This window comes from Homarus americanus, unplaced genomic scaffold (assembly GCF_018991925.1).
Source record: "Homarus americanus isolate GMGI-L3 unplaced genomic scaffold, GMGI_Hamer_2.0 scaffold41027, whole genome shotgun sequence".
Lineage (NCBI taxonomy): Eukaryota > Metazoa > Arthropoda > Malacostraca > Decapoda > Nephropidae > Homarus > Homarus americanus.
In genome coordinates, this window is record NW_024745073.1 from 5,360,056 (window position 1) to 5,382,671 (window position 22,616).

General features: G+C 37.1%; 2 protein-coding genes across 6 annotated transcripts in view; one reads left to right on the top strand and one right to left on the bottom strand.

The window, feature by feature from the left end:
• Positions 1–104: 104 nt before the first annotated feature.
• On the top strand, positions 105–15,995 carry LOC121878563 (cytosolic non-specific dipeptidase-like). 3 transcript variants are annotated; one of them, XM_042384894.1, is made up of 11 exons: positions 105–304; positions 1,972–2,146; positions 3,692–3,811; positions 5,761–5,916; positions 6,858–7,037; positions 7,234–7,357; positions 8,932–9,056; positions 9,300–9,521; positions 10,903–11,052; positions 13,348–13,449; positions 15,490–15,995. In XM_042384894.1, the coding sequence occupies exons 1-11, from the start codon at positions 270–272 to the stop codon at positions 15,532–15,534; spliced, it is 1,434 nt and encodes a 477-aa protein (XP_042240828.1). In that variant the 5' UTR covers positions 105–269; the 3' UTR covers positions 15,535–15,995. The 3 variants fall into 3 exon arrangements, with proteins under 3 accessions (XP_042240828.1, XP_042240826.1, XP_042240827.1); XM_042384892.1 differs by lacking the exon at positions 10,903–11,052 and adding an exon at positions 11,424–11,576; XM_042384893.1 differs by lacking the exon at positions 10,903–11,052 and adding an exon at positions 11,237–11,386 and having other exon boundaries at positions 108–304.
• Positions 15,996–21,044: 5,049 nt separating this feature from the next.
• The window catches only part of LOC121878446 (glycerol kinase-like), a 47,122-nt gene continuing 45,550 nt past the window's right edge, over positions 21,045–22,616 (bottom strand). For all 3 annotated transcript variants that reach the window (XM_042384677.1, XM_042384676.1, XM_042384679.1), the window contains one exon: positions 21,045–21,898. In XM_042384677.1, coding sequence (XP_042240611.1) covers positions 21,798–21,898 — 101 coding nt within the window. In that variant the 3' untranslated portion in view covers positions 21,045–21,797. The remainder of the gene's footprint in view (positions 21,899–22,616) is intronic.

Genomic DNA, 22,616 nt, shown 5'->3' on the forward strand with positions numbered 1-22,616 from the left:
CGATGAAGCAGCTTGTGGGCTTGCTGTTTACTACGGTTTGAAAATTAAAAAAAAATGAGCACGTTCAGATGTTTCAGAACTTAGCGAGAACAGCGGCAGCAGTGTAAGGGAGTCAGCTGACAACCGGTGACTTGGCAAAGCGTGGGGGCGGCATCACATCCCCACTGACAGGAGTGTGGCAGGAGGTGCAGGGCTCACAGTGGCAGGTGGAACGGTGGCAGCTGGACGCACAGGCTTTCTCCTCTGAAGCTTTACTGCATTCTCCAATCATGGCAGTTCCAGACAACCTTACCAAAATTTTCAAGTAAGATTTTTGGAAATGTTAGCCGTTGATTTTCACTTGATTTGTTGGTTGAAATTATCTAGTACTCTTACATAAGTTTCTTCTTTAATGGATAGATGTTCAGAAGAATCGCCATGCAAGTTTATATAGGCAGATTTACGTTGGTTTCGCAGTACTGTACGTAGACAGTGTAGTCTAAGCTGCCCTATGCACAGTGTGGGCATATCTTATATCTATATAAAACAAAGAAGTACAGTATATTTGTTTATTTGTTTGTGTGTTCTCACTTGAATCTCGGACATTACTTTACCGATCTGTAGTGATGGTGGATGGTGTTATGTGTAGTGATAATGGATGGTGTTATATGTAGTGTTGATAGATGTTATATGTAGTGATGATGGATGGTGTTATATGTAGTGATGATAGATGATGTTATATGTAGTGATGATGGGTGGTGTTATATGTAGTGATGATTAGACAGTAAAATAATAACAGTTTAATGCTAAAAAAATATATTTTGCTGTACCGTTGTAGTGAAAAACATGGTGGAACGTACATACACCGTTAATGAACTATTGATGGAAGAAGTTTTGGGGACTGAGCGGTGAGACAATGTGGAGCCTCCCGGAGGGTGGCGTCCTACTGTGGCCTAACGAATGAGCGTTTCTGCTAGTCGATCTATAAAGTGCAGATATAATCGGTCACATCTCTGCCGCATTTTTAGCACTTACACGGCCTGCCAACTAGTCCACTGGGGGTCATCCAGGAATATCAAAAGGGGGGTCCTCGAAGTTGTGGGTGGGGGAACATGGCAAGCACAGCGAGCCCACCCAGCTGGGGGGGGCCCACAGATTTTTATTTATTTATTTATTTTTTTAAGTCTGACCAATATCTTGTGCATTTTGAGGCAATTTTGAAGCCATGTGCAGTTGACATTAGGAGGTATTCTGAGGTCAATAGTAATTACTCTTCACTATACAAAATCTCCTGAGTATAATACAGCATTAAAGAAAAAGTATGGAATTTTCTGATGAAAAGGGGGTCCAGACCCCCTGGATCCACCCCTGGCCCATGTTGATGGTTGGAGATGGTCTTTAACCTCCACAAGCACAGATAACTTGTGATATGATAAAGAACGACTCTCACAGGAGTTACAAATTTTCTGCTTTTGTTTTTGGCATTTTATGAGAAAACCGCTACCACAAAAAGGAGTTGTTCGATTTTGTTAATTTTTTCCACAGATGTTCTTCAGTATAGTAAATATTTTAAACTAGGCAACAATTTTTCATTTGATATATATATATATATATATATATATATATATATATATAATTTTTATTTTTTTTTAGTTTTTCTCGATCTACAATCATAAATCACATGTATTGGGCAGGGCATGAAGGATGAGGGAAATTGCAGGGTAAAACACGGTTCGTTTAGTTATGTTTTTACCTCCACATTTTCCTTCTGCTTTGAAGCCCATTTTTTTAGGTTAATGGTATGAAGGGTCATAAGTCAGTAATTATACATATCTTCAAGCTTTTGCTGTCACTTCTGTATTAAGCAAGAAAAACTGTGTAAAAAAAAATCATGCTTACCCTGGTAAATCATTTGCTGGTGTTTGTGGGATAATTACCAAGAACTTTTTTGTATAACTTGCTGATACTAAAATTGGTGTGTGTACATTGCAGGTATGTTGATGACAACAAGACACGCTTTATTGATGTGCTGCGAGAGGCAGTAGCTATAGAGTCAGTTTCTGCTTGGCCACATAAGCGGGGCGAGATACAGAAGCAGATGGAATGGGCCAAGACAAGGCTGGAGGCTCTCGGTGCCAAGTGTCAGCTGCATGACATTGGCCTTCAGGTACAGTACTCATCTGAAAATTTGACATAAAATTATATTGATAATATAAAATATTTGTACAGCACAGGTAATAATTTTATACTGTGACTATAATATTGCAGTGTACGGTTGCGGAAATATCGTCCTCCGCTCCCTGTGGTAACCTGTGTCCCCAAACAGCAATGTTGCAGTAGTAGTATCACCATTTATGAATGAATGGGTATTGGTCGTATAACGACGGGTGTGATTGGTGGATAGATTTGCTATAGGTCATATAGGTTGGCTGTTTGGAAACATGGGCTACCACAAGGGGTGTGGGAACACATTTCTGCAACTGTACATGGTATACACAAACATGTGTCACTGTAGGGGTTAGTTAATTCTATAGTGTCCTATTTCCCTTATTAACCCCTTGTGTATGGGGTATCCCCTGACCTGAATAAATTCATCTGACATTTGTCAGGTAAAATATAAAAACTTTATAGAATATATATATTCAGTGGTCCCTTGGTTAACGAGCACAATTTGTTCTTGAAGGTTGTTCGTTAACTGAAAAATTCGTTAACCGAAACCATTGTTTCAATGGGTTTTTGGGTAATTGGTTCCAGCTCACCGAAAATTGTCTAAAGTCAGCAAAAAAGGTAGTTAAGTACACTTACTTTGAGGTGTGTATGTAGAAGGCTCCTGGATGATGATGATGATGGGAATTACAATGGGGATGGAGGAGAAGGGAGAAGAGAAGGCATTGGGGTGGAAGAGAAGTCACCTCATGGCGCCATTTTACCCATAAAATTTTAGTTCACTTGGTTTAATTAAAGATTATTTTCTTTAAATCAACACTACACTGCATTATATATTGTCAATAAGTAAAATAAATTTCAAAATAACCAATAATTTGACTGGAAACACAGATAAAAAGCGTTTATGTTGAAGAGAGTCTGAAGCAAGATGTTATCTCCACTGAAAAGACAGAGACTGACGCCTGTATGGTGTGTTGACAGGCTGTTTGGTGCGCTAAAAATTAGTTTCCCTGTACTTAAATTATGTTAAATAATTGTTAAAATGACTAAAAATTTTAATATAAAGACTTTTAAAATTATTGAATAGTACAAACTTCTTGCTATTTACTAAAATAGTAAGGAATATAAGCCCTAGAACCGATTACTGTATTGGCGGACTAATATGACAGCTAGTGTGCAAGCGAAAACATGTTGAGGGGCGCTCGTAAGGAATTCGTTAATCGAGGGAATGCTCGTTAACCGAAGTTAAGAATCTTATGGAAGGTAATTCGTTAACCGAGGGATCACCGTAGAAGTACTGAACAGAATATTGCAGAACCTGGTTTTATAAAATGTCTATTTGGTATATCATTAAACAGCTACCATATGAAATATTCACTTAACTTAACACAGTTCAGAGATAACCCAAGTTCTCCCACTTACTTTAATCATATTCTTTTACATCTCCATTGTCTTCACACCAACATTTCATGTGTCAGATGTAAAATAAAGTGCGGTGAATTAAATTTGTTTTTCTTGGCATAGAATATAATAAGATATTTTTCAGACTCAACCGAATGGAAGCAAGATTCCACTACCACCTGTTCTCTTTGGCCAGCTGGGTACTGATCCCAAGAAAAAAACACTGTGCGTCTATGGTCATCTGGATGTACAACCTGCACTACTGGTAAGACTTGTATCGAATACTGTACTATATTAATTACTTGCACCAAAAGAGTTAAGTGCAGTACGGATAAGGCAGTACTGATGCTAACAGTGGAGGGGGACAAAGAAGGGTGAATGGTATACATTACCATGAATAATCAACAGATTAATTGTGGCTAACATTTTAGAGGACCAATCCCAGTAGATATGATGCTCTCAAATAAGTTGCGCTTTTTTTTTGAGAGCTACCTGAGTATGGGTTGGAGAATGGATTTCAGGTCTCCATATGTTTGTTTAAAAAGAAGTCATAATTTTGGAGGTTGGTACTCATTGGTAGTCTTCAGGAACTAAACCTGTTTTCTTATTAGAAGTCACCTTGATTAATATCTTCTTTTTAAATTTGAGAAACTATATTTTCTTATCAAATGTCAGACATAGGCGAATATTATACTACCTAACTGATTTATCAAATCCCATTTCGGTGGAGCTTGTGTTCAGGTCATAGGGGCTGTCTAATCTTGACTGATGTGATAGTGTAGTTATCTTTGGTTAGTCATCTCATCTTGGGGTTATACTGTTCAAGGTCATTATTTTTGTTTCATGAGTGTGTCGTACAATTCCCTGATTAATTGGGTTTTCCTAAGTCTTCTCAGTAAAATGGTAAATTAACTTGAACTATAGACTACAGTATGTGTATTAGAATCATAATGCAATTAGTGTATGTTCCAACATGTTTCAGTTACTTCACTCTTGGATATTAGTTTTTTTTAAGTGTTCTGAAGATGGACGAGGGGCTGATTACAGTTACTGACCCCAAGTATACCATCAGATAGCTCACTTGCTCGGAGATATTCTACCTTTAAAAATTTTGTGAATTGTCCTTTACCTTCTTAATCAACATGTTAACTTGTACCTTTATTTGAACAAATTTGTAAATCAAAATGCCTGGTGAAGTTTTTATATAGCATGAGAATAAGTATGCATCTGAGAGAAATGAGTGTACAGTAGAAGAAGAATCTGGGGGCTGAATGAGAGTGAACCATTTGGTTTATACAGTACTGCAGTATGAAAAAGTAGATAGAAAAAAGGGATATATAAACTACAGTGGTCCCTCGGTTAACGAACACAATCCGTTCCAGCAGGTTGTTCGTTAACCGAAAAATTCGTTCACCGAAACCATTGTTTCAATGGGTTTTTGGTTCCAGCTCACCGAAAATTGCCTAAATTCAACAAAAATGGTAGAAAAGTTCACTTACTTTGAGGTGTGTATGTAGAAGGCTCCTGGATGATGATGATGATGATTAGAATGGGGGTGGAGGAGAAGGCAGAAGAGAAGGCATTGGGGTGGAAGAGAAGTCACCCCATGGCACCATTTCACCCATAAAATTTTAGTTCTCTTGGTGTATTTCAAGATTTTTTCTTTAAATCAACACTGCACTGCATTATATATTGTCAATATGTAAAATATATTTCAAAATGGCCAATAATTTGCTTGGAAACACAGAAAAAAAGCGTTTAGTTGAAGAGAGTGTCAAGCAAGATGTTACCTCCAGTGAAAACAGAGAGAGACTAACGCCTGTTTGCTGTGTTAAGAGGCTGGATGCCGCGCATTAAACTAGTCACTTTACCTTCAATTATGTACAATAATTGTTAAAATGACTAAAAAATTGAATATTAAACTTTTAAAATTATTGAATAGTATAAACTTCTTGATATTTACTAAAATAGTAAGGAATTTAAGCCCTAGAACCGATTAATGTATTGGCGGACTAATACTAAAGCTGGTTGACCGGCCAGTGCAAGTGAAAACATGTTGAGGTCCGTTCGTAAGAAATTCGTTAACCGAATTTTTGTTCGCTAACCGAATTTTTGTTCGTTAACCGAATTTAAGAATTTTATGGGAGGCAGTTCGTTTACCGAGGGACCACTGTACTGTTATTATAGCATTGTATATTTTATGTTTTACTTCAGGAGGATGGTTGGAGTACTGAGCCTTTTGTCTTGACTGAGAAAAATGGAAAGCTATATGGTCGTGGTTCATCTGACGACAAAGGTCCAGTCATAGGCTGGATACATGCAGTTGAAGCATACCAGAAGACAGGCCAGACAGTTCCAGTCAACATTAAGGTAAAGGGTCGTGATATATATATATATATATATATATATATATATATATATATATATATATATATATATATATATATATATAATTTTTTATTTTTTTTGTCTACATATTGTATTGCAATTGATTATGCCTCTCAGGGTGGCTCCAAAACTAACTTTCTGGTCTTGATACAGTACCTGACTTATTGCCATTTTATTTATTTTTTTGCTTGAATGTGTAGATTAGGTGCCCCAAAGGGGTAAAAAAAAATTAAGATTACTTAATCACATGACAATGCGGTCAAAACTCAACAATCTGAAATTCAATATTTGTATAGCTCTAGAATCCACTCAGTTTTTCTTTTAACATGTGCACCAAGATTCAAGCACGATTTTGGGAGTTTACTGGTTTGTGCTCTTCTGCCACACACAGTCATTGTTTTTCAACCAATTGCATCATATTGTTTGCCTTGACTGTGATAGTGAATTATTTATTTATTCTTAATTCAGAAATTCTTTTATAATAATGGATTCCATGTTGAACAGCATGTTGTTGGAAAAAAAACTGATATTAAGGTACTGTACAATATAATTTTTTTTTGAAATTCTTTGCAGTGAAAAAACAAAGGTATGAATGGCCAAGCATAAATCATTGCATGGAGCAAGGCGAGCAGAGCATTTTGCAATGGTTTATCTTTCTGCCCCTGGCCTGGCATCAGACTTTTCCAGAAAAAGAATTCATGATCAGTCCTCCATTATTACCTAACTTTATTACCAATATTCCACATGTCTTACTGCTTTGTATTTACAATAATTCACTTTGCTTCATATGCCAATTTAGCACAAAATTCTGCATTAAACTCATTAAGGAAAATGAGGTTCTGTGGTATGATATACATTACTTTGTTAATGGCTCAGGTCAGTGTGAATTATTGTATATTAATTTTTTATTCTTATTTTAACAGTTTGTGTTTGAGGGCATGGAAGAATCAGGCTCTGAAGGTCTTGAAGATCTTCTTAAAGCACAAAAAGACAAATTTTTGGCTGGAACCGACTATGTTTGCATCTCTGACAACTACTGGTTAGGCAAGAGCAAGCCCTGCATCACTTATGGTCTACGTGGTATCTGCTACTTCTGCATTGAGGCAAAGTTCTACTGTCCATGGATTAAGTTTAGGTTTTGCTAGCTACTTTACATTGCATATCTATAAACGGTATTATGTTTGAAGAAAACTTCCATCTTGGAGTAGAAGTAAAGTAAGATGGCTTTCATACAACAGAGAAGATTTTTTACGCCATCTTGGATATAGAAGATAGGTTCTGATAGGTAAACATTTGCAGATTGAATGCTGTACCAAGGACTTGCATTCAGGTGTGTTTGGAGGAACTGTGCATGAGGCCATGGCCGACCTTGTCTACTTAATGAACACACTCCTGGATAATAAGGGCAACATTCAGATTCCTGGTAAGAAAATATATTTTTATTAATGTTCTCATATTTTGTAGACTTGACATAAACAGTACTGGGGAATTAATGATATATGGTGAAACAGTCCTTGGTGTTGAAATTCCTTATTTTGTATGACAGTTATGTGGTCAGGAAGTGGGAGAATAGTATGACTTGTTTAGGGAAGAGATTTTTTGGGAGTGGCCTTGGAACTGTGTTGTGCTTAGTTATTGGATTTTTTTTTACCTTTGTCATAATTCCTTTTTAGTACATACCTTGCACTAGGTATTTCATGACATTTTCCTGCTCATTATGGTAATCACTGTTCCAAAATTGGCCAGGGTCCCACTCCTGTGAATCTAGGGCTACTAATCTCTCTTCTGCCTTGTGTGCACAAGTATTCAACCAATGCCCTGTTTTCTATAAAAGTTAAAGATAAAAGGTAAAGGCAAAGCTGTGTGGTGCTGATTACTGGAACCCAAGTTGAAGATTTGCTCCTCACTCTTTTGTCTATTTTAGCCTAAATGAGATGTTTCCTGTATCATTCACTCACAAAACCACCAGTGTAAGCCATTGCTAGAACAAGAAAGGTTTCACAAAACCTCAATAAAGATGGAATAGCATAAATTGTGGTTGAGCAAGCTAAACAAGTAGAGAAATTAAGCTTTGGATTTTAATATTCTGAAATAAAACTGGAAACAAAGATGGTATTTTTATAGAAAAGAAAACTTTGTTTTTGCATGCCTCATTCAAGGTAGCTACCAAACAGGGAGGTACTACCGCCTGGGAAGATATTGGAATAATAATGTATTGTCTAATGGTAGGCCCTGCTGCCACATGGCATCACGAAAATTGTGACCAAGTCCCAGGTTGCTGATCTGACTTTCTGCCTTATTTACACACAATCGCAGGGTTTCAATTGTTTCTCTTACTGTTGACAACACAACATACATATTTTGTTTCTCACTTTTGATCTTTTTTTCATAGTGTGAATAGATAATGGCTTGTCTGGGAAGTAACCAGTATGTTTCCAGAGCTTATAAGGTTTAACCTGTGCCAGGTGGTGAATAACTAAGGGCAAAAATAAACATAGAGTATACAGTACCTAAGAGAATGTATAGCTGCTACTGTACCTCAGGGGTGGAAAATTAATTAAGAGAGATAGCAATTATACAAAAGATATCATCAAAAGGAAAATAGCTTGCTTGAAAGAATTCAAATCTCCTAGAGTGGAAAAAACATAGACCAAGGTGATAAAGGAGGGGGAAAATGAGATTTGCACTCCACTATGATTCTTATTTGGGAAATCCTTAGATCAAAGTAAAGTGCCTGGGGGACTGGAAATCAGTCAAAATTACCAAAGTATACCAGTGCACTGTACTAGAAGGATTGAAAAAGTGCATCAGAAAACTACAGGCCAATCAGCCTAACATTCCATATATGCATAATCTCTGAGAAAATTCTGAGGGATGCCATCATCCAACACAGGCATCACAGGCAAGATTTTGAAGTGGATTAATATTATGGAGTGTTCATTTAGTTTGATAATTGCTAATAAATCCTACTAATTCATAATCTAATCATGCTTACAGGCATAATGGATGAAGTAGTACCAGTAACAGCTGAAGAAGAAAAACTGTATAAGAATATTGATTTTGATGTGGAAGACTATCGTAATGACCTGGGACACGGGCGACTGGTTCATGGCAAGGACAAGGTAAGCTACTGCTTGTTTATTCTTTATTGTTCTTTGTATTGTCATAACTTCTGTGAGTTAAATCACCCCTGAAAACATTCTCTTGGAAAAAATTTATTTTTGGTCATGAGAAGATAACGGTGGTGAAGAGTTTCTATAATGTGAACTTATTAAGTTATGACCAATGGTTCACATGTTTGTGTAGGTTTCAATTGTAAGAAAATATATATGAAATTAAATAAAACAAGTAAAGTACCTTTTCAGATTAAGACTTTGATGGCAAGGTGGAGGAACCCTTCCCTCTCTCTTCATGGTATTGAGGGAGCATTCAGTGAGCCTGGAGCTAAAACAGTCATCCCCAAAAGGGTCATTGGTAAATTTAGTATTCGCATTGTTCCTAACCAGACCCCCGAGTCTGTCTCAAAGGTGACCATTGACTACCTAAACAAGCAATGGCAAAAGCGCAACAGTCCAAACAAGATGAAGGTAAGGCATTTTTTGTATTTTTGTTTACTCTTAAATCTACACACATGCACGCACCCACAATAAATGTTTCGTATCCAGTACCTATGGGACCAGGGAGGTGCTGGTTAATAGAAAAAAATATGGTTGCTGTAAGAGAGGTTTATTATTATCATTATTATTTAATTTATAATTTTTCATTATAAATTTTATTTACTATGTATTATTATTATTATTATTATTATTATTATTATTATTATTATTATTATTATTATTATTATTATTATCATCATCCCCCAGGCATTGATGTGGGTCAGTGACCTGTGCCCAGGTGTCAAAAAATTTTCACATGTGACACCTGGCATTTTCTCCTTTTGATACTGTAGGAGGTATACAGTCCAGGAAGTGAGCAAACTAGTGGGTATTCAGGCATTGTGTTGCTGGGACCAGATGGACTGTAGGGTCACATGGCTGGTGGACAGCCAAAAGTTGCTTCACAATGTAGATGGATAATCACTTAGTTCTTATCACACCATGACACTGAAAGGCATTTGTGTACCTTCCTGTACACCATGACACTGAAAGGCATTTGTGTACCTTCCTGTGGATGACTTGGTTATGATTCATTTTTTTGTTGGGGGGAGTATGGCATAGCAATTCACTTAGGTCTGCACATCTTGTAAGTATTGGAACAACACGGGACTTGTGTAATAGTTGTCACAGTACAGTAAGTGTCCCTTGCCAAGGTATGATTGTACATCCAAAAAAAACTCTTCGTTCATCTAAAATAAATTCAGCAGCCAAGTGTATGGTTATTTCTATTAAATCAATTTCACCAGAGTGGCTTCATAATCGATATTACTACCACTTTCATTTCTCTCATTGAAAACAATATCTTCAATCTGGTCATGGGTGACAGAGTGATGTGTGCAACTGAGGCTGGGTCATGTGACCTACACATTAGTGCAAGTGGGCCAAGATGAGATGTGAGATACGCATTTAAACAGAATTTAACAATCCCCATTCATTTCGCATGATAATGAAGCTCAAAACTCTAGAACGTTTATAAACGTCCATGACCAACAATGCCACTCATACATAGTGCGTATACTCATCCGTGAGCACCGAGGGGTAAAGTTATAAGTATTGTTAATCTCAGTTTTATAGTGTTCACAACTTAAAGTGTTAGTTTTATTTGAACCATTAGTGGGTTCAAAACTTTGTGTTCACAAGTATTCCAACTTTGTTTCATCTCCTAAATCTTGATTTAATTTCAGTCCATAGAATCTTTAATAGATTAGGAATATTAACCATTCAGTATTTTATTTTAACTAAAAATATCTTTCTTAAATATTGGATGTATGTATGTGTTAATGCCATACAGAAGATGAATTGTGTATTACAGGCATACCTAAACCACAGTGGTAATCACTGGGTGACAGATCCTGGCCACCCACACATCCAGGCTGGGAAGAGAGCCATATACATGGCTTATGGGGTAGATCCAGACATGACCAGGGATGGCTGTTCCATACCAATCATCCTCACAATGCAGGTGTGCTTGTATGTACAGGGTATATTCTTATTAGGTACAGAGAGGTATTTTGTACTGGGACTTTAAATAGTTGGTAACATGTTAGAAAAAAGGATATGTTACCCATTTTTTAAGGTTCCCATGCAAAGTTATACCTGTACCTAGTGATATGTAAGGAAAGTAATAGGTGCACTATGGTCCTCAGGCTAGTTTCCTCCATGGTGGTCGTTGTTGGATGTCGGACACTAGCCACCCCAACTATGAGGCTGGGCGGAAGGCCACCAAGTTGGTTTACAAGGTTGAACCAGACATGACACGTGAGGGAGGGTCAATCCCTGTCACCCTGGTGCTCCAGGTAAAGATTTGCTGTGTTAGATTGTGGGTCATTGCAGGTAATAGAGCTGGAGGGCAGTTCTCCAGCTTGGAGTGCAGATCCAAGCCATGGTAACTTCCAGGCTGGCAGGAGAGCCACTCAGTTAGTATATGGGGTTGAGCCAGACCTCACCAGAGAAGGTGGCTCAATTCCTATTACAATAAATCTCCAGGTGAGTGTTAGTAATTATTTCACCTTTTTATTAGAATGTCAACCATTAGTCATATGGCTACTCTCTTTGTTTACAGTAATTACTTCTCAGTGTGTTATATCTATTTTTGTAAATTATGATAATTTCCTTCATTAAAGCACTTCTACTTTCCAAAATGCCAGTGAAATAATGCTGCATTTATTATAAAAAAAATTTTCATTAAGGATACACTAAAGAATACAGTTATGTATTGCTAATATTTGAATGTTCATTTCGGTTACCGTGTACATTATAATGAAAGGAGTACTGTACCGGTAAATATAAAGTTAACTGTTTGAAACCATGCACTGAAAGTACTAGTGTAACATTTTTATTACCTGTAAATGTTTACTCAGAGTAATAAGATATTTTAGTTCATGAGAGCAATAGTAATCCGTATACTGTGCTGTACAGTAAAACCTCGCCAACTCGGACTAATTGGGGAAAAGGGCAGTCAGAGAAGGCCAATTATTCAAGTAGGCTAAGAGTCCAATCTAGGTCTGAGATCTGAGGGCAATTTAGTCCGAGATAGGAGGAGACGTCCGAGTCTGATCTAACGTTTGAGAATCTAAGGGTAATAGTCTGAGATGGAAGGGAAAGTCTGTGTCAAGTATCTTGAGAGATTTCAATACATAGCTATTATGTACAGTACCTGTATAACAATAGGAAAGACATTTTAAAAATAAATATTATACACTTTGCACTAATGAACACTTAGGTGAGACTGACAAACAATGCCTGGGAGATGTGGGACCTCTGCAGTGCATGGGAAGCTTTGATAAGGAAGTCTTCACATGCACCTGACTACACAGTGGATGTGAATTCAGCACTTGACTATATACCCACTGATCCACATCATCTCCACCAAATATCCACATTATCTCCACTGAAAATCCACAGCATATCCATTAGAGTTACACTGTATATCCATTACACAATCACATCATATCTACTACACTACCACTTCACTTCTCACTACACAACCTGAGAGTTACTCATGCCACATACGTACGTCAAGACTTGAGAAATTTCAAGAATTTTCATTTGCAGCCGAGGAAGCTTTTAGAACCTTTAGGGAGACTTACACCCGCCTGTCCATTTTTTATGTTGTCAGATGGATGAAAAAGTGTCTTGAGAATTGTGGGGGTTCAAATTGGCGAGGGTTTACTGTACCTGTATTGCAAATATTTCCCAGGTGGGAGAATAAGTACAGTAGTAGGTTTTTTAATATTTGTGCATTAGATTTTATTTAAAAAAATTTATACAGGTATTCTAATCACAAAATCTGGTCTTGGTCCCCCTTAGCTTTACTGCAGGGTGGAGCTTATGTGATTAAGTTGCTGTGTTACAATATACTGCCCAGTACAGTTTTAACAACTTATACTGTGTACCAAATGGCAATGGGTATTAACGTGGAGGTCTTTTTGAGATATGTGTCGCTTATAACATACAGGATGATGGGTTTTCATATACAGGGTATTCTCCTTATGCTAAAAGTGAATATTTAATGAGTTGAAAGACTTGGGTTGTCAGAAGTATAACACAAAGGCCTGGAAGATAGAAGACAACTACTAACTCATTAAATGAAATGCTTTATTTTGACATTATGATTATAAAGTAAAAATGGTCAGTATAGTACATTTACCCTAAAGAAGCATGTTTATATACATCCCCATTCCTCTTCTCTTCAGTACTTACCTGTGTGTGTGTGTGCGCTATTGTGAATTCTGAGTGCAGTAATTATATTTTATAGGAGGTGACTGGAAAGAATGTGATGCTGCTGCCCATGGGAGCTTGTGATGATGGAGCTCACTCCCAGAATGAGAAGATCGACATAAGGAACTACATTGAGGGGGTAAGTAATGAAGAGGTGGGGGGTTGGATGCCATTATATAGTATTAGAAGTTAAGATGATTACGTGCTTTGTTAATGACACCAATGAAATAATGTAAAAAAAAGAACTAAACTTAAATATGACTTTTGGTATACCTCACTTGGCATGTGGATCTTACCTACAATTATTTGTGGGTTGCTGATTTAGAAAAATAAATAAATAAACTTAAATACAGATATTTAGATGTGGTGATTGTTATTAAATTGAATTCCATAATTACAGTGTAGTTTCATAACTGAAAAACTTCATTTCATTTACCAGAATTACAAGAAAATAATTGTTACAAACATCCAAATGAGGGACGGGGTTAGTGGTGCCACTAACCATTTTCTGTCTAGCAAACCTTATGCTGAAACCAAAACTGTATTTCATTTTTATCTATCAGCTGTTATGATGATATAGTTTTCTGTAGTCTAACTGGCATGGTACAGTACAATCACCCAAAAAAGTCGTGTCGCCTCTCATCCTGAACCATGAACCCCGAGATTCAGACTCTTGAATCCAAAGCCTTTATGGACAGACTAAAGGCCCGTCCACACGATCGAGCAGTGCCCGGCGGGCACGCGCTAAATGCCCGTTATCGGGCAAAATTGGAGGGCAAACCAGCGGAGCGCCCGTGCCCGTCGTGGAGCGAAATCATGGTCCGCCTGCCTGGTGGTTTGCTGCCGGATATAGAGCGACGACTCTGAGTACTGCAAATGTGATACGTATATGTTCCCCGCTCGGTCCAGATGTCCAGTGTATAACCAAATAAGCTTATGCAATGTACATTATTGTCGTGACAATAAACGGGAGATTGTTTATGTAATGAGGACATTCGTGTGTTCTTCGTTCCTGCCGCTCTCCTCACTCTAGTCCCACAGCTTCCTGTCTATGCATATCATAATTCTACCATTATTCAATGAATTTTTATGTACTACAAATCTCACCTGCAAGTAATCTTCCTTGAGTACTTCATACATGGCTTGACAAGTTGCAGGTATTATGCGAGACAAACTTTGTTTTGATATCCTTGTTCTATACTGAAGTGATATGTAGGTGCACCCAGTTGAAAGATATATGAGTGTTGCCTCTAGACGAGCCTCTGCAGATATACTCTCCCTCATATTGGTATCCTGTTTTTTTTTATATATGGTTCCACTTTTGCTAAAAGTTTGTGAAAGGTGTTGGGGTCCATTCTCATGTAATTGGTGAAGTCTTGCTCATGTCCATCTTGCAGTTCACGTAAAATCGTGGCATGACTTCCTAATACTTTTCTTCGACCTAGCCACTTTTTGCACCATTCCCTTTTCTGCATCTGATTCTTCTTTTTGCACATAGCAGCAATTATTATAGTCCACAACGCTATGCTCTTCGCTTTAACTGTCCGGCGATTATTCCTGCGACACACCTTGGTGATCGTACCGCACCCGCCACTGCCGACCACCTACTAGCTACCGGCGCCCGACTATGACTGCTGCCAACCACCCCCGTGTGTACAACAACACACAGGATTTGCCTGGTAAACGGGCAAAGCCCGCCGGGCACTGCTCGATCGTGTGGACGGGGCTTAATGTATCAGTGTCTACTGCTTCGGGTTCACGAGTCTGAATCTCGGGGTTCGTGGTTTAGGATGAGAGGTGACAGGACTTTTTGGGTGTAATTCATGGGTTAGTACTGGAAGACATTAAATCATGATTTATAATTTAATTTATAAAAATGGAAATACCTGTACAATAATTAGTTAACTGCCGTTTAGCCACAAATTATGAATGTTACATTTTCGGCAAAATTAAAAAAAAAATAATAGAGGTACAGTACCTGTGAATTTAAGAACATGAATTTGTATTTTGCAAATTATGAAGACCACTGTATTACTATTAGTAAGCGCATAACACAAGATACTTAGTTCTAGTCTCAGACTTAGAATGGAATTTCAGGATCACTCTTTCTTTTATGTTATAAGATAAATCTTGTAAGCTTTGTTATTGTGGTGTTAATTTTTTTTTTTTTTTTTTTCAGACAAAACTTTTGGCTGCATACATACATGAGGTAGCCCAACTGTAACCAGTTATCACTGCTTCCCACATCTCCAGTAAAGGTGGTCATTACAGTTCTAACTAAAATATGATGTCTCTACTAATAGGAATTTATAATTTATTTGATTTAGATGTAATGCAGAATTTTTTCTGACATACTTTTGGGGAGAGAATTGACACCTATTGTAATCTAAATAATGTTGTAATGCTTCAGCTTATCAAAGTATCAAACTTTAAAGTACAAAAATCTTTGAGTTCCTGATTGCCACATCAATTGGTAGCAGGTCTTTAGGAGAGAGTTCCCACCACTACTATCCTGAAATAGTTTTTGAGGAGTAAATTTTGTAAGTACACCCTGTATAGTTGAGGATTTTGACATTTAAAATTGTTTCTTTTAAAACCAGTATAATTTCTCAATGGAAATACAGTACCATTTCCATAAAGTAAATCAATGTTTATAAAGGAGGGGTGACCCTTTAATAATTTTAATGAAAAGTTTCCTTATACCCTGTAGTTGATATACTGTATAGTATCACAAGAGTGTCTGCACTGGTGTGGCCATAGAAACTTTCACTTAGCCAAGACCACTCTTCAAACTTTGCCCCTTCTGAAAAATATTATCACCCAAAATTTTTAAATAACATCTTCCCTTGAAGAGAGTCGTCGTGTTTCAACCTGAGTTTTAAACTAAATGAGTCCTGAGGAACACCACAGTACAGTACTTAACGGGGTGGTGTGGCGGTGTTGTTTAACTAATTCCAATATTATAAATTAATTTTATTGGAGTTAGTTAATTTTACCGCCACACCACCCCGTTAAGTATAGTACTGCGGTGTTCCTCAGGACTCATTTAGTTTAAAACTCAGGTTGAAACATGACGACCCTCTTCAAGGGAAGATGTTTAATAATGCGGGTGTTTGAAATTTGTTGTTTTTTTTAAATATGTCTACCTCTCCCCTCATTAAAATACGTATTGTGAATTTGCCAATGATGTGGAAGGATATTAAATACTTCTCAAACTATGGCTTCTGTTTAATGTGCTTAAGGCCATTTTTCCTGTCAACAGAATTATCCATCTTGGAAGGTCAAGACAGTTTTCAGTATTTATTGTTCTTTGGTTATTACAAGAAAACAACGATGTAGAGAATTAACTTAAGTACATTACTAGAACTGGTCTTATAGATTCAGGTCAAAAGAGAGAAGGGTAGTGGTGAGTCTGTTATGGGCTTTGTGTTTCTTAACCCTGAAATGGCAACTATCGTCAATGGAAGTTAGCTGAAGGGACTGTGGCCATCATCGGTGTTTCATGTTTTTGCATATAGAGGCGGAGTAGAGAATCTTAGCCAGTTTAAGGGTCAATATAATCATTGCTCATTTGATTTGGACAAAGTGAGGTTGTCTTAAGCTTATTTTTTTACTGCTACAAAGATATTGTCAATTGTCACAGTTCAGTATGCAGAACAGGCTTATCGAAGTACCTGTAATATAAAATTATAGCTTTTCCACTTTTTGGAATTTTGGGAAATACAGTACATAAATTTATACAAACAAAATGTTTTATTATCCTCACACTGTTTAATGTATTATTGTGTTTTATTTTGAACACAAGATAACTAAACTATGATAGAGATTACCCAAGTTTTAGATTATGAATTAACAATTGGAGTTGTAATGAATTGAGCAAAATTTTAGGTAGTTGCACTTTAAAATATGTCTTCCAATTAAGAATTTTAATAATAATTAGAAATTAAAATATATTTACAAATACAGGTACTAACCTATTCCAAAGTTTTATTTTGATAATTACCAGGTACAGTACTTGCTGAAATGACTGAATAATTTTGATGTTTTCCTGTTATTTTGAGTGTACAGTAGTTAGATATTGATCTACAATTTGAAGAGAAAAGGTGTTTTGAGCCCAAAAATCGCTAAGAATTACCCTTTGGTGGTTTTGCTCAGAATCTCGATATAATGTACTTACAACTGTACTCCTGAACATGCTGACAGACTAAGGATTTTGGTTAGCCTTAAGTAACTACTATGAATGGCCTTAAAAATTTTATTCTGGTTGAAGCCAGAGGATTTAATTCAGCTGAGGGAAATCCTTAGCATTCAGAGGGTTCCTATCTTTATTAAAAATGATGAACCAATAAGTACTGTACAGCAATTTCATCCTGTAGGACTTCATTTGAATTAAGATATCGTATCTTAATTTCTGGCCTTATAGAACAGGGTGTGTGGTAAGCCAAGTGACATAAATGAAGGGTTTATGGGAACTCTGGAGGCAATTCAGTACAGTACATGAGTTGCCCAATCCATGGTGGTTAAGTAATGAGTTTTCAGCGAGTCCTTTATTTCTACAATAAACCATCTATTAAAACAACAAAAACAGAAAATTTCACAGAATTACAGTGATATCCCTGTTAGCTGGAATAATTGGTCCAGAGCTGTTCCGGGGACGAGAAACTTCCGGGTAATGGGACGATTCAAACTTGGAAGTATCCCACATCCCAAAATTTATCCGGTTACCGAGGTAAGTTTCTGAGTCTAAACTACGTAACTTGCATGGACAGACACTCGCATATCCCTGGAATGTTTCCGGGGTAAGTTTTCCGAGATTCTAAACTACACAACAGTGCTGGGGAATATTTTCTGAGAGAATAAACTGTACGCATCTCGCACGGACAGACACAGTGCTGTACAGTATTTATTTATGCAAAAGCCATTGTACATGTACAATATATTTTGAATACACCTGTACAGTAGACCATTGCCATTCTGTAGGTAGTAGGCAGCTACCAAACAGGGAGGTACTACTACCTGGGAAGATATTGGAAGCATAATGTATTCTCTAATGGTAGACCCTGCTGCCATATGGCATCACAAAAATTGTGACCAAGTCCCAGGTTGCTGATCTGACTTTCTGCCTTATTTACACACAATTGCAGGGTCTCAATTGTTTTTCTTACTGTTGACAACACAACAGGTCAGCGACCTGTGCCCGGGTGGGCTAATCCCCGTAAAAAAAAAATCACGGGTTTGCGATTCGTGGTAAACAGATGGTGGCTAGCTTGTGAGCCTTTTCCCGCAGCGAAACACGTCACCCTACGCACCTTCTCGTGTGGTATTCTCAAAACTTTAGTATTTCTGTGTGAAATGGCACCTAAAAGACTGCCTAGTGGCAGTGCTGGTGGAGTGAAATGTAAAAGGCAAAAGTCGGTGATGACCCTGACAAAGTTGAATTATTATATAAGTTAAGAGGGGATGAGTGCTGCTGCAGCTGGTCATTTGTTTGGTATAGGTATACAATAGTGCACTAAGGTAGTAGAAGTTGTTATTCGCGGTTTTGCTTATTCACGCTATTCCTTGGAACTTTACCTCCACAAATAATAAGGGTTTACTGTACTGTAAAAAAAAATAATTACAAAATAAAAATAAACACAATAAAATGTATAGAGTACTCACCAGCAGATGCTGTTGCTTTGAGTTTGTGATGCAGGCAGGTGAGATGGTGATATGATACAGGATGGCCTGCTTTGTCCTGTGCCATTTGCTGTGGCAGCTAGTGCTAACTGTCACAGTCCTCTCCCTTCATGAAGGATACAGGCAAATCAAGAGTGAAACATCTTAACACTGTGTCCTGGTAGAGTAATGTACGGTACACAAACACTGTCCACTGTTATTCGCGGTTGCGTATGCACGGTGTTCATACAAACAATGTTAATTTACAGTAAAATTACACACTGTAATTACTGTTTTCGTTTTAACACTACTTTAATACTATATTCTTGGTGATTGTGTCCTGGTACAGTAATGTGCATTACTGCACAACACAAATTGTATGCATGCAAAAACAGCAACGAGCAGGAGGTCAACCTTGAAGAATGGCTGCAGACAATGAAATTAGTGTGCCCTGATGCTAGCCTTGATTGGGGAGGGGATAATCTGGGAGATGCATCAACCTATCATAGACATCCCATGCAGTTCACATGTTAGCATTAGCCAATTGCAGTGTTATGTAAGCAATCTTCCCACAGACGCACCCAGCACTGAGGACCCAAGAGCATGATGCAATCTTTTGTCACTCTGGGAACCTTTGTCCCAAGGCCTGGAGCAGAAAAATTTGGAGAGATTTTCTCGCATTTTTTTCAGGAAATTGCGCACCATTTTATTTTCAGAATTTGTTCCTAGATTCTGAACAGAAAAATTTGGAGTTTCCAGAAGTTTCTCAGAATTTTCCAGAAAATGTGCCTGATTTTCAACTTTGGAATTTGCTCCCTGATCCGGGAAAAAATGGGAGAGATTTTCCAGAATTTTCTCAGAAGACACACCTGATTTTCAACCTCGGAAACTTGTTCACAAACTGAATGGAGAGTTTTCCCGGAAAATTCTGCACCAATTTCAATTCTGGGTACTGGAGAGTTCCGGCTAACGGAGATATTACTGTATATTTTTTCTGTGGGAAAATGATACAAAAGAACTAGTTCAAAACAAATTTTTCATAAAAAACTTTGTACATTTTAACAATACCATATTAATGTTTTTAGGAATTACTCGTACTTGACCTAATGAATTATTTATAGAGAAAATTGCTTGGCATTTACCTTAGAACTATATTGTCACATAAGAACCAATCATGAAAATTTCAACAACTTTCTTTATGAAAGATGAGATATGTTCTATTGATGCTATTAAACTCATTATACAGTACTGTACTTACAGGTATAGACCATTGAAACCACATCTGCTGGTAGGCTAAGGGTAACATGGATGATCTAGGAAACTGGAAAATCCTCAAAACTGGTTCAGTCTTGGTCCTGAGGACCCTGGATTTAAGGGTCTATACCTGTAGTATACAGTACAATATTACCAGGTATCAAGAGCCTAACACAGTACTGTATATGTAATTGTATATTACAGTGGTCCCTCGGTTAACGAACACAATTGGTTCCACAGTCGGTTGTCAACCGAAAATTTCGTTAACTGAATCTATTATTTCAATGGGATACTGGGTAATTGGTTCCAACTCACAGAAAAAGTATACATACAAAGTATTGTATACCGGTAATAGAATAAAAAAACATTAAATAAAAACTAAATATACAGTACTGTACTGTACAATAATAAATAAAAAACAAAAGAATGCTGTATTTTAACTTACTTTGAGGTGTGTATGTCATATTCCCGGCAGCTTTGTTTACATATCAAACAGCTGATTGTACAAGCAGTTGATGATGACATGCCATATTCTTTACAGAGTGCATTGGCTCTAATGTCTTCACGTTTCATAATAATTTCTACACTGTATATTATCAATATGTTAACTAAATTTCAGAATGACCAATAATTTTAATGTAAAAATGCAAAAATATTCAAGAGACCAACAAACTCGATGTTCACTCCACTGTAAACAAAGTTAAACTGAGAAGCGTTGGTGGGTGATTCGATCAGCTGAAGGGCGCACAAAAATTGTTCCCTGTACTGTATATATTATCAATGTGTTAACTAAATTTCAGAATGACCAATAATTTTAATATAAAAAATGCAAAAATATTCAAAGCACAACTTTCTTGATATTTACTTCACTGGAAACGAATGTAAACATAGAACCAATTACTATATTGGCGGACTAGCCGATCAGCTGATGCGCACAACAAGGCGTGTTTCTTGTAAGGCTGTAGCTAATTGAAGTTTTGTTCGTTAATGGAACTGAAAATCCTTATGGGAGCTAATTCGTTAACCGAAATTTTGTTAATTGAACCGTTTGTTAATCGAGGGACCACTGTATTATAATACTGTACAGTACAGTATCTCAAAAAAAATATCTGCCAGGAAGGATCCGATGACTTCTGAAATGCTACATGCAACTCGTGATGTCCTGGGAAAGTTGGTATGCGTCGCTCTGTGGCTTACTGATCCTACTACATTTGGTTACTGAACATCATATTAACTACTCCATAATAAATACACAATACTATTTTACTTATGTTAAAATATATACCAAAGTAAATGCATGTCATAATACCTATCACCTGTGGGCTCAATGTTTCGCACAGTGTATGGACAGATACTTTTTTGAGATACTGTATATAGTCTTGTCTTTTGATCAATAATATTTTAGAAAAGATATAAACTGAATAAAAAATATTAAAAATGTTCCTTCATTGCACTAATCATGTCCAAATATATAACGATAAGCACCGACTGAGAATCAACTTCAGAATTAATAATAATAATAAGTTCTTTGCTGACCCTATAAGTTTTCCAGCGTAAACAAGAGACGTACTGATGTCATGAAGATGTGTGCAAGTGATCGGCAACCATCAAGACAAAACACGAAGACAGAAGAAACAGAGCAGGTGGGACAGAAGACAACAGCCGATACTCATGGTCTGAAAAAGAAGAAAACTTCAGTTGTGTTTACTGTTGTGGAAAAACTTTGAAATAAAAAAAACATCCAAATTAGAGTTAGTATACACACATATATTTAAACACTAAAATACAACTGACGTTTATGTCATTTGGGAATACTGTAACTTTATTTTAAATTATATAACAAAGAAATTAGTTCGTATACAGTACTATACTGTATGGTCACATTTTCCCTATACCATTTAAGATATATTAATTAACTATCATAATATTGTACTGTACAGTAAGTCCTCGTTAAACGTTGGGGGTTGCGTTCATAAAAACGCAATGCTATACGAAACAATGTTTAGGGGATAAATTTTCCCCATAAGAAATAGATAAAATAGGGGAGATATATTCATGAGCCTCCCTTTGCCCATGAAATACATTACATATACAGAAAATCATTGCCATTTCTATAGAAAATAGTATATAAATATATAACTAAGTTTGAATTGGTACTCACCGATGGGCAGAGGTGGTGGAGCCAGTGTGGTGGGTAGTGAAGCGGAGGAGGAGGGCGGTGAGTCACTGAGACTGCTGAGCTGAGAGAGCGTATCGTGGCCAGACAAGAGAGGGCGATGTGCCGTAAAAAGTAGTCCGTGAAGACGCAAAACGACGTTGTACCGAATCAACGGGACGTTTAACGAATTTTGGGTATCTAAAGATTAGCGATGTAGTACCAAAACAACGTTAAGC